The 15908-nt window shown below is 40.7% G+C and overlaps 1 protein-coding gene across 1 annotated transcript in view; it reads right to left on the bottom strand.

The window, feature by feature from the left end:
* The window catches only part of MYBPC1 (myosin binding protein C1), a 139995-nt gene that overhangs the window by 8389 nt on the left and 115698 nt on the right, over positions 1–15908 (bottom strand). The window contains exons 21-25 of the mRNA XM_042993709.1: positions 13627–13680; positions 12481–12648; positions 8193–8281; positions 5071–5266; positions 2932–3071 (exon numbers count right to left, since the gene is read on the bottom strand). Of these exons, the coding sequence (XP_042849643.1) occupies positions 2932–3071; positions 5071–5266; positions 8193–8281; positions 12481–12648; positions 13627–13680 (647 nt within the window). The remainder of the gene's footprint in view (positions 1–2931; positions 3072–5070; positions 5267–8192; positions 8282–12480; positions 12649–13626; positions 13681–15908) is intronic.

Below are 15908 nucleotides of genomic sequence, written 5' to 3'. Positions count from 1 at the left end.
GGAAAAAAAAATTTTTTTTTTGAGAAAAATCATCTAAAAACACACAACTATTCCAACTGTTGATTAGAATAAACAGTGGGGATGTTTTATTAACTATGAGAAAAATAGCACTGATTTTTATATTAAGAGTACTAACAACGTACATTTAATTTGTTTAACATTTTATAATATACTTATACTTGATTATGTATAATTTAATATTTTAAAAATCTTTATTTTTTTTTTGAGAGAGAGAGAGAGAGAGCGTGAGTCAGGGAAGGGCAGCGAGAGAGGGAGACAGAGAATCCCAAGCAGGTTCCACACTATCAGCACAGAGCCCGATGAGGGACCTTGAACTCACGAACCATGAGATCATGACCTGAGCTGAAAGCAAGAGTCAGATGTTTAACCGACTGAGCCACCTAGGCACCCCTATAGTTTAATCTTCATTTACACATTAGATTCATATACCCTAGATGTCAACTCCTACCTTTATATTTTCTTCCTAAGTGTACAGTGTCTGTCACCTATCTTTTGTATAACAACATCTGATTTTAGAATTTTAGTGTAAACAGGGGCACCTGGGTGGCTCAGTCAGTTAAGCGTCCAACTTTGGCTCAGGTCACGATCTTGCGGTTTGTGAGTTCGAGCCCCAAATCAGGCTGTCTGCTGTCAGTGCAGAGCCCACTTTGGGTTCTCTGGCCCCCTCTCTCTCTGCCACTCCCCCCCGCTCTCTCTTTCTCTCAAGAATAAATTTGAAAAAAAAATGTTAAAGAAGGATTTTTGTGCAAACATCTATTCTGAAGAAGAGATGATGCTAAATCACTAGAGAAAAATTAATATCACCCAATAAGTTTGCCTAATATTATTAAAGTAGGTTCTTCCGGGTCTTTGCTCAGATATTAAACCTCTTCCCTGACTGTTCACCCTCCCACCATTCTGTGCTGGTTATACTCTCTCACCTTAACCTGGCTAAGTTTTCTTTGCAGCACTTGCTACCTTAAATTACATCATATATTTACTGTTTTACTTGTTTCCTGTCTACCTCCTCCACTGAAATGGACACAGCACGATGAGAAGAAAACACAACTTTTCTTCTTACCCCTGTATCTCCAGTGCCTATTATAATACCTGGCACATAGTAGGTACTATGCACAAAATAAATGTTTATTGACTACCCGAATGAATGAATGAATGAGAAGCTAAAACAAGTAATTTTCTTTTCAATTTTTCCTCACGATACCAAGAAATATAGTGGTCTCAAAGTTTATCTTGCAACCAGTAGAGAACCACAGATGTTTAGTACCACTAATTGAGAAAATACATTTTTTAGATGTTTTTAAATTTTATTTTTATTTATATTGAGAGAGAGAAAGAGAAAGAGAGAGAGAGAGAGCATGGGGGAAGGGCAGAAAGAAAGAGAGAGAGAGAGAGAGAGAGAGAGAGAGAGAGAGAGAGAGAGAATCACCAGCAGGTTCCGCCCTGTCAGAGCCAGACTTGGGGTTGAACCCATGAATCATGAGATCATGACCTGAGCCGAAATCAAGAGTTGGACGCTTAACCAGCTGAGCCACATGCTTTCAGGTGCCCCAAGAAAATACGTTTTCTGATAAAAAGTGCATAAAGGAAAAGGATTTTTCTTAGAATTTTTAGGGGCCATCATTATCTCAGTATTTTAGATATATATTTTTTAAGTAGGCTCCATGCCCAGAGTAAGAGCCCAACACAAAGTGGCTTGAACTCACATCCTTGAGATCAAGACCTGAGATGAGATCAGGTATTGGACACTTAACCGACTGAGCCACCCGGGTGGTCCATATTTTGAATATTTTTAGGACACCAGGCAAATGTAGTTATGACTTCCTTTATTCCCAGAGCACTTTATTCCAAAATTTATTCCAGCATTTATTGTATTGCTTTGTCATTTGGTTTTATAATGTTTTTCTTCTTGCCTAGATTGTGAGTGCTCCTTTTTTTCCCCCTGATCCAGTAGCTAGAACAGTGCTCAACATATAGTGAATGAAGAATAAATTAATGTGTTGGCACACATAATGAAAAAAATGTCTATGAAGTTATGAATGACAACAGGAATTTAAGTGAAGAGTAGCATCTGTGGCCACAATGAGACAATGGTGTGGTATCTCCTGGGAGTTACACTGGACAGACAGAAACACAGGGGTGCAGAGGTTGGGGATCAGTCTCTGTCACCAGTTAGAACTCAGTCAACAGTGAGAAAGTCCGTCCAGGTTCACCTGGACTTGACTGGCTATCCAAGAAGACAAGTTCTTCCTGACATCTACTAGCGTAAATGCCTGAAGACTTCCTGTCAATATCATTAAGTATGATATTTCACTCTTCCTATGAAGAGGAAGAGGGGCTCGATGCCATTGTGTGCCCAAATATTCATTTATTCATTCATTCACATACAGGTAGGGCAGTAGTACGGTGTAGAGGATGGATTCTGATGCAGGAGCACCTAGACCTTAACATTTAAACTGGTGATCTCTAGCAAGTCATTTATCCTTTCTGAGCCTCAGTTTCCTCATCTATTAAATACAGGTAATAATAAATCATACTCCGACTAGGTTGCCTCTTGAACACACTAATAAGCTCCTTCCCTCTTCAGGAGCTTTGCACATGCTGTTCTCTTCAGAATCTTTCTTTTCTAACTGGTCTCTTTCTATACATGTTATCCAACATTTATTTTACAAGGAGAAAGAGTTGCATGGATATAAATCTGAGTCAGAATCCAGAGTGACTAAATATTTGTTGAACAAATGAATTTATTGAATTCTATTGAGCACTATGTCAGCTGCTTTATACTGTTTTAGCCTCATGATAACCAAGCAAAGTAAATATTCATGTCCTTAAGAGGACCTCATGCCCTGCCCCCCTTTACTTTTGATGAAATGCGATTTTGCTGCTGCTGAACCAGAGATGGCCAGACCTTACCATGCTCTTCTTATCAGCTTTCTGGATCGTGTACCCTGTGATGGCTGCATTTCCATCATCCTTTGGTGGTATCCATGATAGAGCAACATTCTCTCCCCAGACATCCTCAATCTTCACCAGTTGAGGTGGACCTGGACGGTCTAGAGGACGAATTCATGACATCATTATGAGGTCATTTTCCCTCCCAACATATGCAGTGGCCCCCACCTTAATGGCTGTTTTGCTTTCAGAGGTTTCCATTACCCCAGGCAACCAAGATCCAGAAGCAGATGCTCCTCCTTCTGATACAGTGTCAGAAAGTCAGTGGTAACCTAATGCTACGTCACAACGCCTGCATCATTCACCTTACTTCATGTCATCATGTAGGCATTTTATCATCTCACATCATCAGAAGAAGGGTGAGTACAGTACAGTGAGATATTTTGTGAGAGAGATTAACTTTTATTACGGTACATGGTTGTACTTGTTCTGTTTTATTGTTAGTTACTTTTGTTAATCTCTTACTGTGCCTAATTTATAAATTGAATTTTATCATAGGTATGTATGTATAGGACAAAACAGCATATATAGAGTTTGGTACTACTCACAGTTTCAGATGTCTGGGAACCTGTCTCCATCAATAAACAGGACTACTGTACTTCATTGTAGGAAGATATTTTAAAATGCCCTTCCTTCCCTGCATCTCTACCCACATTTCTTTCACCATTCTTAAACTTTAGGAGAGTGGAATGCACTCCAGCTAAGCTCATCTGGAAACTCTTGACTTTTATCTTCATGGAAAGACAAGGATTTTGAAAGGAAAATTTAAATGAAATTTCAAACCTCATCAACCTTCACTCCAAGAGCAGGCTACTGGCAATGAATCACAAAGCTACACTGCCTGATGGGAAATGTAAGCTGACCCTGGGCTCCAAATCTTAGAGCCCATCTGGGCCAAGCAGCTCTGGCTTTTGGTGTGAGGCACGGAGGCCACAGCCTGTGAGTGGGTTCCTCTGCTGTACCCAAAAGGTGCCTTTAACGTGCATGAAGAAAACTTATTTTATCTCTCTGCCAATGTTAAATTTGAAACCAATAAAATAACTAGAATAATAATCATTATTTATTGAACACTTTGAGTGTGCAAGCAATGTCCTGGGCACTTAGAACTACCTGTTAAAGTAACTACATGGCAAAGTGGAAAAGAGAAGTCCTTCTGTGTGTTTCAGAGGGAAGGTGCTCTTCCAGACCTGGAGGCTCCCGTTAGAGTGGGGGCTTCCATGGGGGTTCCCATTAGAATGGAGCCCAGCCAGATCCAAGGGCACAGGGTAGCCTCAGCACTCCCCTCAACTTAACAGAAATCAAGAACGGTTAGCCAGTAGGAAGACAGTACTTAGCTTAAAGGGCGTGAAATTTCAGCCAACAGGAAGTTTCTCCTTTAGTGAGAAAACTCCTAGTTTCAGCAAATTTGCTGAAATATAATAATAAAAATGACTGGACTGGAAACAAGGCTTCTGTAGCTATGCTCTTAAATGCAATTTCTTCGCATTGCAAAAATTACAAAACAGTTCAAGTGAGAAGGGCCTATCTGTGAGAGATCCTCCCTCTATTACCCTAACTCTGGACAGAAGTAAGACCTACACTTATTTATTCATTTATTTGGACAGGAGAGTGAGTATCTAGCCCTGTAGGAATAACCAATTAGGTGTTTAACTATTTAGGTACATCTTCCTTACATTTAAAAAAACTCTTCCCTCTCCATTAAAACTGTATTAGTTGAAAAATTTAGGTGTGGTATGAAACATGTTAAACTATGTTTAGAATCTGCTTTGTTTTTTATGCCAGAATTCAAAACAGGAAATAGTTTCATCATCAAGGAGTTGAGAAACAGAATAAGAGAGAACTGGATTATGAAGCGGTACAGATGGTTTGCACTAAAAAGTACATATATTAATTTTCTTTAACATATATGCCCTAAGTCTCCATGATTAGTTTTTCTAGTAAGAAAAAAGGTATTTTGAAATACAAATTTTACCAATGTAATTTTAATTCTAAAAAAAGAATTTTATGGAAAGCCACTCTAACACAAATTCTTACTCTTGCCTTAATGACAAGGACAATTAGTACAAATATTGCTTTGACAGAACATTCTTCCAGACCTACCAACGATCTGGATATCGATTGAAGCCGTTTCCACGAATTTTTCCACTTTGACTTGCAGATCATATTTCCCAGAGTGGCTCCTTTCTGCTTTTCTGATAAATATGATTGTATCAGTCTCAGAGTTGCGAATGTTTATTTGATTCTTATCAATTTCTGCACCATCTTTCTTCCAAGTTAATTCTGGTCTTGGTTTTCCCTAAAGAGAAAGACAGGAAAAAGTAGAGGGGGAGGGAAAACAGATGGTTTCAAGATTTTTTTTTCCGGTGTTACAAAAAATGACAGTTGCTGATCCCATTTTCGGCAAGGTTGGAGACAGCCTGGTGGTCAGCGACTATGGCAGAAACAGTAATACTGGCATTGCCTGTTGATTGCATTCTGTGTGCAAGGCACTACATTAGGTACATGAGGTTTACTATTTCCTTTCATCTTCCCATCAAGATAATAAATGTCATTATCCTCACTTTTTGGATAAAGGAATTAAGTGACTTGCCTAAGGCCTTGTGACTTAAGTAAGTGCTGGAACCAGGTCTTACCGCCAGGTCTCTCTAGCTCCAAAGCCTGTATAACATAGCATAATGGTTAAGAACATGGGCCCTGGAATCTGTATTTGGATGCTGACTCTACCTCTTAATAGCTGTGTGACCTTGGGCAAGTTATTTAAACTCTCTCTGCCTCAATTTCCCAAACTGTAAAATGAGAACAATGACAGTACCTATCTCACAGAATGGTTATAAAGACTGAAGTTCTTTTATTATTATTTTTTTCCAATTTCTTTTTAAATGTTTATTTGTTTTTGACAGAGACAGAGCACAAGCAAGGGAGGTGCAGAGAAAGGGAGACACAGAATCTGAAGCAGCCTCCAGGCTCTGAGCTGTCAGCACAGAGCCCGATGCGGGGCTTGAACTCGCGATCTGTGAGATCATGACCTGAGCCCAAGTCGGACGCTTAACTGACTGAGCCACCCAGGTGCCCCAAGACTGAAGTTCCTAAAGCTTCTGCACACTACATACGTGCTTTATTATTATCTAAATGTACATGATAGTATTTCCACAGCATTGTACCACTCATTTCAGACTTGTCTACAGTTCTTTCTCTGCTCTTTCTAGCTACCGAAACTATGCTTTAACAGCAAGCTTTGGGGGATTATAATCTAATTCAAAAATACATGTTTTGGTTTATATTACAAAGGAACTTCCTAGGATTTCCAAAGACCCAGGCTCACCCTGCAGACAGGAGCTGAAGATTAATTCAGTCAGGTAAGGCATAGCCTTCCTTTGGGCTCCTAACATGGCTTGTTGATAGGTTATGATAAAAAATGTGAGAGACCCACATCAAACCCCTGCCTACAGAGCTTGAAGAATGGTCGGGGTGCTTAGACTTACACGTGGGAAGTGGAGAACAATACTGTTAAAGATAAGGAAAAACAGTTCCAGGTTTCACTTCTGTAAATGTACAATTTGCTTTCACTACTGGGGAAACAAAAACCAGAGTTTTCCGATAATATATGCAGTGGAAAAAAAAAAAAAAGCACTGGAGGAAGTGTCCACAGACAGGGACTCTGCTCTTGAAAGTGCCATTTACTTGTGTGACCTTGGGCAAGTCACCTAACTTCTCTGAACATCAGTTTCTTCTCCTGTCAAGCGGTGGTAAGGAAATCTGCCCTTCTTGCCTCACAAGGTATTTCTTAGGATCAAACGAGATGTTCATGAGAACTCTTGAGGTTCCGCAAATAGATGAACATGACACAATGGTCTCATCGCCCCCTTCCTGGCAGCTGAGCAGCCTCTGGGATGCCATACCTGTGAGGTCCCTGTTCTCATGGTCTTTCCTCCCCCCAGACCCAGTCAGAAGTTAGACACACAGACTCCCAAGATGTGGGAATTGGGATTAGCATTAGTAGACGTGGTATAAAAACTGGAGATTTTGCAGCCCAGATTCAGCAGCCCCACTCCAGCCCACGTGCCTGCCTAGTGCCAACTCCTGATTTTATTTGAGGCTGTGTGGGGAGAGAAGTGGGAGGAACCTTGTCAAGCCACCTCCTTCCTCCCCTGCCCTGTTTATACTCATGTCCTCCTTGGCTTTCATTTTGATTTCGCACACTTTATGTAGAAGGTAATCACTTCTTCGAGCTGCAGGCCCCGGGTGCTGATGCTGGAATTGGCTGTCTTTTAGCTTGCTTGTCATGGGAGCCTGGGTCTGAATGAGCTGTGTGTGTGTTCAAATGTGTGCAGAGACCTAAATTCTAATTCTAAAGTCTTGCTGTCTGATGTAACAACTACAAGGCTGTTTAAACTAAAGCAAATTAAAATTAAGGAAAACTAAAAATTAATCTTCCCAGTTGCACTGGTTCCAAGTTTCACATTTCAAGTGTTCAATGGCCACATTTGGCTCATGGCTACCATATTGGACATTGAACCTGTGAAATATTTCCACCATCACAGAAAGTTCCATTGAATAGTGCTGTCTAGGGGCCTAAAAGGAGTCAGACAAGTAATGGGGTGGTGGTACAGTGTGTGTGTGTGTGTGTGTGTGTGTGTGTGTGTGTGTATGCGTATGTGTGTGTTTATGAGACCAAAACTGATTATTATAGGTGAGGCTTGGTCAATCTTGTAAACAATAGAATCTTTTGCTGGAGCCATGATTTAACAGTGTTTGCATCTTTCAGTTAGTGGCATCAAGATTTCAACATTCAGTTATCCCTCTTCCTTTGGTTTGGGGTAATCATGGGAAGTAAGCACATGATGTTTTCCTGAATATTACGCCGAGAGCTTCACTTAAAATGAAGACTACTTTTACGGATATATAGGACCAGAAAGCATCTTCAAGCATTTCTTGTTTTGCTATCTCCTTGGTGTTTCCTCTCTGCCCCACTGTAGTCCCTGTCTTCAGACCAGTCCAAGCTAGGTATCATTTATCTCATGCAGAATGAAAATCTATCAGTTTGATAGATTTCTCAACAAGCACGAGATTGTTTAATCACTCCCCAGATCTCTTGCATTATTTATCTACTTTCCCTCTGAGGAAGTCCTGGGTCATGATGAATTTAAGTGCTAGAGTACCTGTCTCTACTTCTTAAACACCCCAGCACTGGAAAGAGAAAATAAGTGCCCCTGAATTATTACCTGGAAAGGTATAACCAGATTGACAGCTTCTCCAACTCTGCGGATATAGGTTTGCTTCAGGTGCCTTGGGATGCGAATCTTCGGAGGCTCTGAGTGAGGGCAGAACAGCATAATTTTGCGATCAGTAGAGTACACTGGAAATAGGCTTACATAAGCATGCTGGCATGAGAGTCACTGGGATATTCTTGTGCTGATGTCTCTACAGTAAAATCTTAGATGTGCCATTAAAAGATTATGTATGGTAATTTTAGTTCTAAATGCTTTCTTCAAGCAGAGATATTTTCACAGTCTGATTCAACAGAACTTATCCTTGACGTCCTTGATTTTATAGCAACTTCCTATTTTTACAGTCATTATAAGTCTAAAACAACTTTATAGAAAAACACCAAGTTTTCTTGTAGGACTTTATATATATTTTTCAGTTTCTGACAGCAAATGAATTCTGCAATGAACATTCCACAAAAGATCCATAGGCAGCACATTAGCTGATAGGAGTGCCCACTTTTTCTCACCAGAAAAAAACAAAACAAAGTTTTAGTACCTAGCAGTTGTTATTTAGGTAATTCTGTTGGAATTGGATAGTAACTTTCTCCCCATGTGGCTACGAGGTACATAATAGGTGGCCCTAGCCCACTATGTACTAATGTTCATTAATTAAACACCATAAAGATACTAGAGCATGTTGTTGCAAACCCATCAGAAGCAGGGAGTCAAAGGCTCATAGGTTCACAGGGATGAGACAGGTGTCAGCACTTGAGGGCTTAGTATGTGGCAGACACTGGACTAAACACTTTTGATGAAGGGACTAATTTAAACCTCAAGGCCACCTTGTAGGATAGGTACTGTTTTACTTTATGATAAAGAAACAGGAGGATAGGAGGTTGAGTAATGTGCCTTTGGTGACACAGCCAGGATTAGAACCTGGAGTTAGCCTTGGGACACCTGGGTGGGTGGCTCAGTCGATTAAGCATCTGACTCTTGATTTTGGCTCAGGTCATGATCTCACAGTTCGAGAGTTTGAGTCCTGCATTGGGTGAGTTCGAGCCTTACTTCAGGTGAACTCAAGCCCCACTTCAGGTGAACATGAACCCCGCTTTGGGTGAGCCATGCTTCTCTCTCTCTCTCTCTCTCTCTCTCTGCCCCTCATGGGATTCATTCTCTCTCTCTCTCTCTCTCTCTCTCTCTCTCTCTCTCTCTGCCTCTTGCTCACTTGTGTCCTCTCTCTCTCAAAAAAAAAAAAAAAAAAAAAAAAAAAGAACCTGGAGTCAGGCTTGAGTCCTATGCTCTACTTAGAAGCGTGAACTTCTGAGTTAGAGATCTGAGTTTGAGTACTGGATCTGATACATGGTAGCTCTGGTTTCAGACACCTGTTCCATAAAATCAGGATGATGAAAGCACCTAATTTGTACAATTGTTGTGAGGATTAATGGTTGAGAATAGTAGGTGTTCAATAAACTTGAGGAGATGATGATGATGATGATTACTGATTGTTGGGATTGGAAGTGAATTTGGAGATCGTGTAACTCCCTAACTTTACATATAAGGAAAAGGAGACTCAGCCAGATTCTATAGTAAACTAAACCATCATCATAATAAAAGCTAACACATATTGAGAGCTTATTATGTGGCAAACACTCTGTAAAGCAGCAACATGGATCAATATATTTAATTCTGATAGCCTCTTGATGTGTCAAGTACTATTATTAAAAATTTTTTTTCAAGGTTTATTTATTTTTGAGACAGAGACAGAGTGTGAGCAGGGGAGGAGCAGAGAGAGAGAGAGGATGACACAGAATCCAAAGCAGGCTCCAGAGCCTGACATGGGGCTCAAATTCATGAACTGTGAGATCGTTATCTGAGCCAAACTCAGACACTTAACTGACCAAGCCACCCAGGCACTCTTGTCAAATACTATTATTATCTCCATTTTGCAGATGAACAAATTAAGGCTCAGGAAGATCAAGTCTCTTATCTGAGGTCACTAGCTAATAAATGATGGAAACAGGATTCAACTTAAAAAGATTGGCTTCTGAATCTACTAAGAAAATGTATACTCTTCATGCTTTTTTTTAGAAAATTTTTTTAATGTTTATTTATTTTTAAGAGATGGACAGAGAGACAGAGTATGAGTGAGAGAAGGGCAGAGAGAGGGAGACATGGAATCCAAAGCAGACTCCAGGCTCTGAGCTGTCAGCATAGGGCCCGATACGGGGCTTGAACTCATGAACCATGAAATTGTGACCTGAGCCAAAGTCGGACGCTTAACCGACTGAGCCATCCAGGCATCCCACTCTTCATGCTTTCTTGCATCCATCCATCCATCCATCCATCCGTCCATCCATCCATCCGTCCATCAACTCACTCCCAATTGTCTGTGGCAGACATGGTCTAGAACTTAGATATCCAGGCCCCCAGTCCAGTGTTCTTTCCCCTGGAACAGGAACTCTCAAATGTTTTGGTCTCAGTTTTCTAACATACTCTTAAAAATTATCAAGGACCCAGGGCGCCTGGGTGGCTCAGTCGGTTGAGCGTCTGACTTCGGCTCAGGTCATGATCTCGCGGTTCCGTGAGTTCAAGCCCCGCGTCGGGCTCTGTGCTGACAGCTCGGAGCCTGGAGCCTGTTTCAGATTCCGTGTCTCCCTCTCTCTCTCTGACCCTCCCCTGTTCATGCTCTCTCTGTCTCAAAAATAAATAAACATCAAAAAAAAAAAAATTTAGAAAAAGAAAAAAAATTATCAAGGACCCTTCCCAAAAAAGCAATTTCTCAGCTTCTGCTTATGTGGGTTTATCAATATTTACCATATTAGAAATTAAAACTGAACTTTTCAAATATCTAGTTATTAATTTAAAGATAACAACATAAATGACATTTTAATGGAATTATTTTATATTTTAGCAAATCTATTTAATGTCTGACTTAATAGAGGATATCTGGAGTCTCCTATTTGTTTCTGTGTTCAGTCTGTTGTAATGTGTTGTATTGGCTGAAGTCATTTAAATGAAGAAAATCTGGCTTTGCACAGACACGAGAAATATTTTAATAAACTTTTCAGACAATTATGGATATTCCTTTTTGATCCTACACTAAAACATGATAAATTGTGATTTCTTAAAGGTGAGCTGCAGCGTGGAATCTGAAGCCACTTCAATTAACTTTTCATACTCTGTTACATTAAAATCCACTAATCTATCTTACATTTTTAATGTAAATCTTACCCATGCATATTTTTAATGGAAAACATCACTTCACCACATTACGTAGATCTTCTAAATGTTGACATATTCCCTTATTCAATATAAAAACTACATTTATTAATATCACCGCCTATTTCATGAGAAAAAAAATTTTTTCATGAGAAAAGTTTTTAAGTGTTGAGGGCTGTCAAGTCCATGGCAATGGATAGGAGTTTCCCAAAATTCCAATTTTTGCTTCAAAGTTCACTTTTCATTGAAAGGCTGACAACAAAAACTCTAAGTTGCTTTCTTCACAGTGACAGGCTCATTCCATTTGTTTTCTTAAAAATGCCTGCCAAGTGGCCATTTTTTCAAGTAAAATGGAATTGTGTGAGAAAAGTCACTAGTTCAGCCTCCGGCTCAGTTGTACCAGCCCTCTTTCTGCAGAAAACCACTGCGCTATAGCACGCAGCGTGAGGTCTTTATATATACTTTGCATTTCACTGCCACATAGAGGTAGGAAAAATGTGTACTCGAGGACCAAGGTTTAATAAAATGAATAATTTTTATGCTTCAGCAAGAACATGCCAAGGCAAAGCCGGCCCTCTGATTTTAACTCCGAGTGCAAGGTGGTGAGGAAGACGGAAGGAACTAGTCTGGTTCCGTGGTGCTGACTTGACCTGTGCTGAGGCACCTGTGGTTTTACTCGCCATTGCTTTTGCACCGTCAGGGCGGAGGTCAGACGCTGAAAAGGGCAAATAATGCGTTCATCTCACCATGAAGACGGTTCTGGCCTCGCAGACCCACTGGAGCCACGTTGCTGAAGTTGGCACCGCTGCATTCACGCTCCCTCCGTGGGAACGGGCAGCCCCGCCAGAGCCGGCTCAGAGCCTGGGGAGGTTAGCTAGCTGGTCCTCATTCCAAGTTACAGACTCTGAGCTGACCTCCACACTGGTAAATAAGAGCTGTTTTGTTCATTTCTAACTCCCAGGAGGCATTTACAATACATCAAAGGAGAGACAGCAAAATAGGAGGTTTTGAGAAAGAAAGGAGTTAAAAAGCAAAATCAAATAACATGAAATGGAGACAAAGTTTTGAAAGCCTTGCCACTTACCTATGATTTCCTTCACCAGGATGGGCTGGGAGTAGTATTTGGGCTCGCTGGCGCCCGCAGCGTTCACAGCCTTCACGCGAACAAAGATCTTTGCATCTGTAGGCAGACCTGTGATGGTGAACTTGGTCTTATCGATGAGATCTGTGTTTGCAACTATCCAATCCTCGGCTAAAATTCATAAAAGAAAAGGACAAGAAGGAGAAATGGTGTTTAGTGAAAAAAAAATCATCCTAACTGGTACGGTCGACTCCAAACTAGTATTTTACTTACAATTAAATCAGTTGGAGGAAATATGATTTTGGTATGGACTCATATTACATGGGTAGGCATTTTTCATATTTAAATGAAAATGGCCTAGAATGGCTAATGTAAGTAACAGGAAGAAGGATAATCAGATTCTGCTATTTCTGAAAAACCTCTTATTCAGGATACTATGATACTAGAGTATCCTGAATTCTTGGGGACAGTCACTATGATTCAGGATACTGACGTGATACTAGAGTATCCTGAATCACAGTGACTGTCCCCAAGAATTTTGTAGCAGTTTTACTCCAATTCAGTTTCATAAGGATTGACATACTCATGACATTTAGCCATCTACATATGTTAAAGTTCAGAAGAACAAGAAAATACTATTCTTATGAATGAGAGACACAAACCTTTATAGTTATATAATCTCCCTGTTTTATCTTGGTTGTTTTTTTATTATGAGGCACTCATATGTGCATAGGGAGTCTGATAATGCTTCCATTTATGAATACAAGAAGCTAATATCCATGGCAGACAGGAAACACAGCCCTGGAGACAAGGCTTATAAGGTATTGGCATAATTCTTTCACTTCAATCAAAAATGATATTTTTTTAAAAGGTTTTGGTAGCTTTATCTATAACATCAAGAGAATTTGAACCCAGCATTCAAGGGTTGCAAATATTTCAACTTCTGAAAGTTTGTATGCATTATGCCCACAGGGTTGGTTGGGGGAGGCTTGGATCCCACATTATTAGCTCAATGCCTGCCCACCCCCTTGATCTCTAAGGACTTTTTCATGTGTGGGTGGTAGGTGTACTTCATGCTTGGTCATGGAACACTCCCAGAAACTGTATCATATAGTAAGAAAGTTTGAAAGCTTTCATAGAATACTTTACCTGGTAGGTCATATGCAGCCTCCCCATTTTCATCAGACTGTTTTGCTGATGTACCTTTGAGAATCCGTCATTAAAATTAATTAAAGACACCCACTTTCACACCAGAAGAATATCGTATCAGTAGTCAGCATTCTCTGTTAGTAAAGTATGCAAAGTATGCAAAGATATTTGTCTTCAGAGCAGTGACGGAAGAGACCAAACACATTGGGGTGGGGGGGTGGGTAGTTCCTCAGGAGAGCCACAGCCTACTCTGTTCAGACTGTGGTTTTTGTCCTGAGGCATCTGCCACAGAGAAGAAGAGGAGACAAGAGGCTGGGCACCTCCAGCTGTGGGAACAAGAGGTAGAGAGGAACAAAGCAAGACCCTGAAGAGAAAGGAGGAGCGGGTCCCGGACTCCATAGGGGAGCAGCACACAGTGGAACAGTCTATCTTTTCACCTGTCCCTGCGACCCCAGACAGGGAGGGTCCTCCCAGGCACCCAGGTAACAAAGAACTCCTGCTATGGGGTTCAATCATCACAGTCTGGGAGTGAAGGCACTCAGGATAAAGCCAGCCCTGTCTTCCCAGCAGCTCAGGAGGCAGCCTCTGGTTGCCATAACAACAAGTTCTGCAGTCAAGAAAACAAATTGAGCATGCCTGGGTCCCTGCGTTCCACATGACTGGAGGGAATGTTGCTGGCTCATGGGTTGTGGGCATACCCCCACTGGTTTGGGATGATGCCTTTTCACCTGTTATCAGGAGAGGAGCAGGGGAGTGGAACCCCTTGGAACCTTCTCCTCTCTCTTATCCCATCCCTTCTAGGAGTACCTGGGAAAAGGAGCAGGGAGCCAAAATATCCTGGTGGCTGCAAGGGCATGTGGATGATAAAAATTACTTAAGGACACTGAAAAAGAAATACCTCTTTAAGCCAATGGTCAGGTTGGGAGTCACTGTGCTGATATTTTCATAGTGAAGAGACAGTTGATGAGAAAGTGAAAATAGGAGACAGAAAACGTGCTTGAAATAGTGAAGAACTAGTAAAGGAGAAATTTCAAGAGAAGACAGGACGAAACAAGATCAGAGGGGAACAAAAATAGCCCATCCCTTCACGTTTGAACCACTTTAATTGAGGAAAACAGAGAAAGAAAACGGTGTCCAGGGGATGGGGAAGGAATATGAAAGTTATTTGATACATGAGGAGAATTTTTAAGAACGAAAAGAAAGAGCTAGAGTGAAGGAAGAAAACAAAGAAGAGTAATGTGCTGCAGGCATTAAAAAAAACAAAAACAAGAGAAAGGCAGAGTCAAAACCAACACACGATCTTATAAAAGAAAGAATTCTCTTACAGAATAAAACCTGACATATCTAAAAGCATTAAACACTACAGAAAATTAGTCTGGAGGACAACAGCCATTAAAAAGAATGAAGAATAGGGCAGCCACATAAAGAAAGAAAAGACTGCGAGAAGAAAGATATACACGTTATGAAAGAACTTCCATAGAAAGCTAATTCCAAAACGTTATGTGGCAAAATATATACATAATAATGACTGTGTACATATACATATGTATATACCTGTATACATATGTATCTACACAGATCACACACAAAATTATGTAAAATACACTTCGTTGTATTTTATCTAAGGTGGGTAACATCAAAATGACAGGCATCTATCATTTTGCTGTATCTTCTTACTTTTTAAACCTATCAGAAAGAAAAGAGTAAAGAATTTGCTCTGTTTCATACAAACACAAATGTTCGTGCTCAGCAGCCACATCACATGTCAGATGGGGAGATTTTGCTGGTGGGGTGATATAAATAACAGAGTGGAGTACTCATGAGTTTTTGAAATGGGAGAGGAATAGAATGGGAATAAACCATATTCTGAAGTGCTCAAGAATTTACCTTTTTGCATTAGTGACACTACCCCCCTCCTATGCTGGGATGCCTGGGAACTTTCTCATAATGCCCCTACTAGTTTTAGTTAGTGGCTTTCTAAGCCCTGGAGAAATGAAGCAGCGTGCTCTGTGAGCAGAGCACATGTCAATGGAACTGTTACCAGGATGCCTTGTCCCCCCGTCTCTTGTTCCCTCCCAACCAGCACCAACGGTGGTTTCCAGGGGTGCCCCAGTCCAGGGGCTTGGGATTTCCTTTGCCGCAGTTTTCTCTCATAGGAAGTTTCTTCTCCAGAGGTTTTCCTCCTGGGAGGGTGCCTTTGTAGTCACATTCCTGATTTCCCAAATGTGCTCTGTAGTCTCCCTTTCCTTCAGATAAGATCCACATTAAAGTTTGGAGTCCAA

The sequence above is a fragment of the Panthera tigris genome, chromosome B4 (assembly GCF_018350195.1).
Source record: "Panthera tigris isolate Pti1 chromosome B4, P.tigris_Pti1_mat1.1, whole genome shotgun sequence".
NCBI lineage: Eukaryota > Metazoa > Chordata > Mammalia > Carnivora > Felidae > Panthera > Panthera tigris.
The sequence above is the reverse complement of the archived record's forward strand: the minus strand, read 5'-3'. Positions and strand labels throughout refer to the sequence as shown.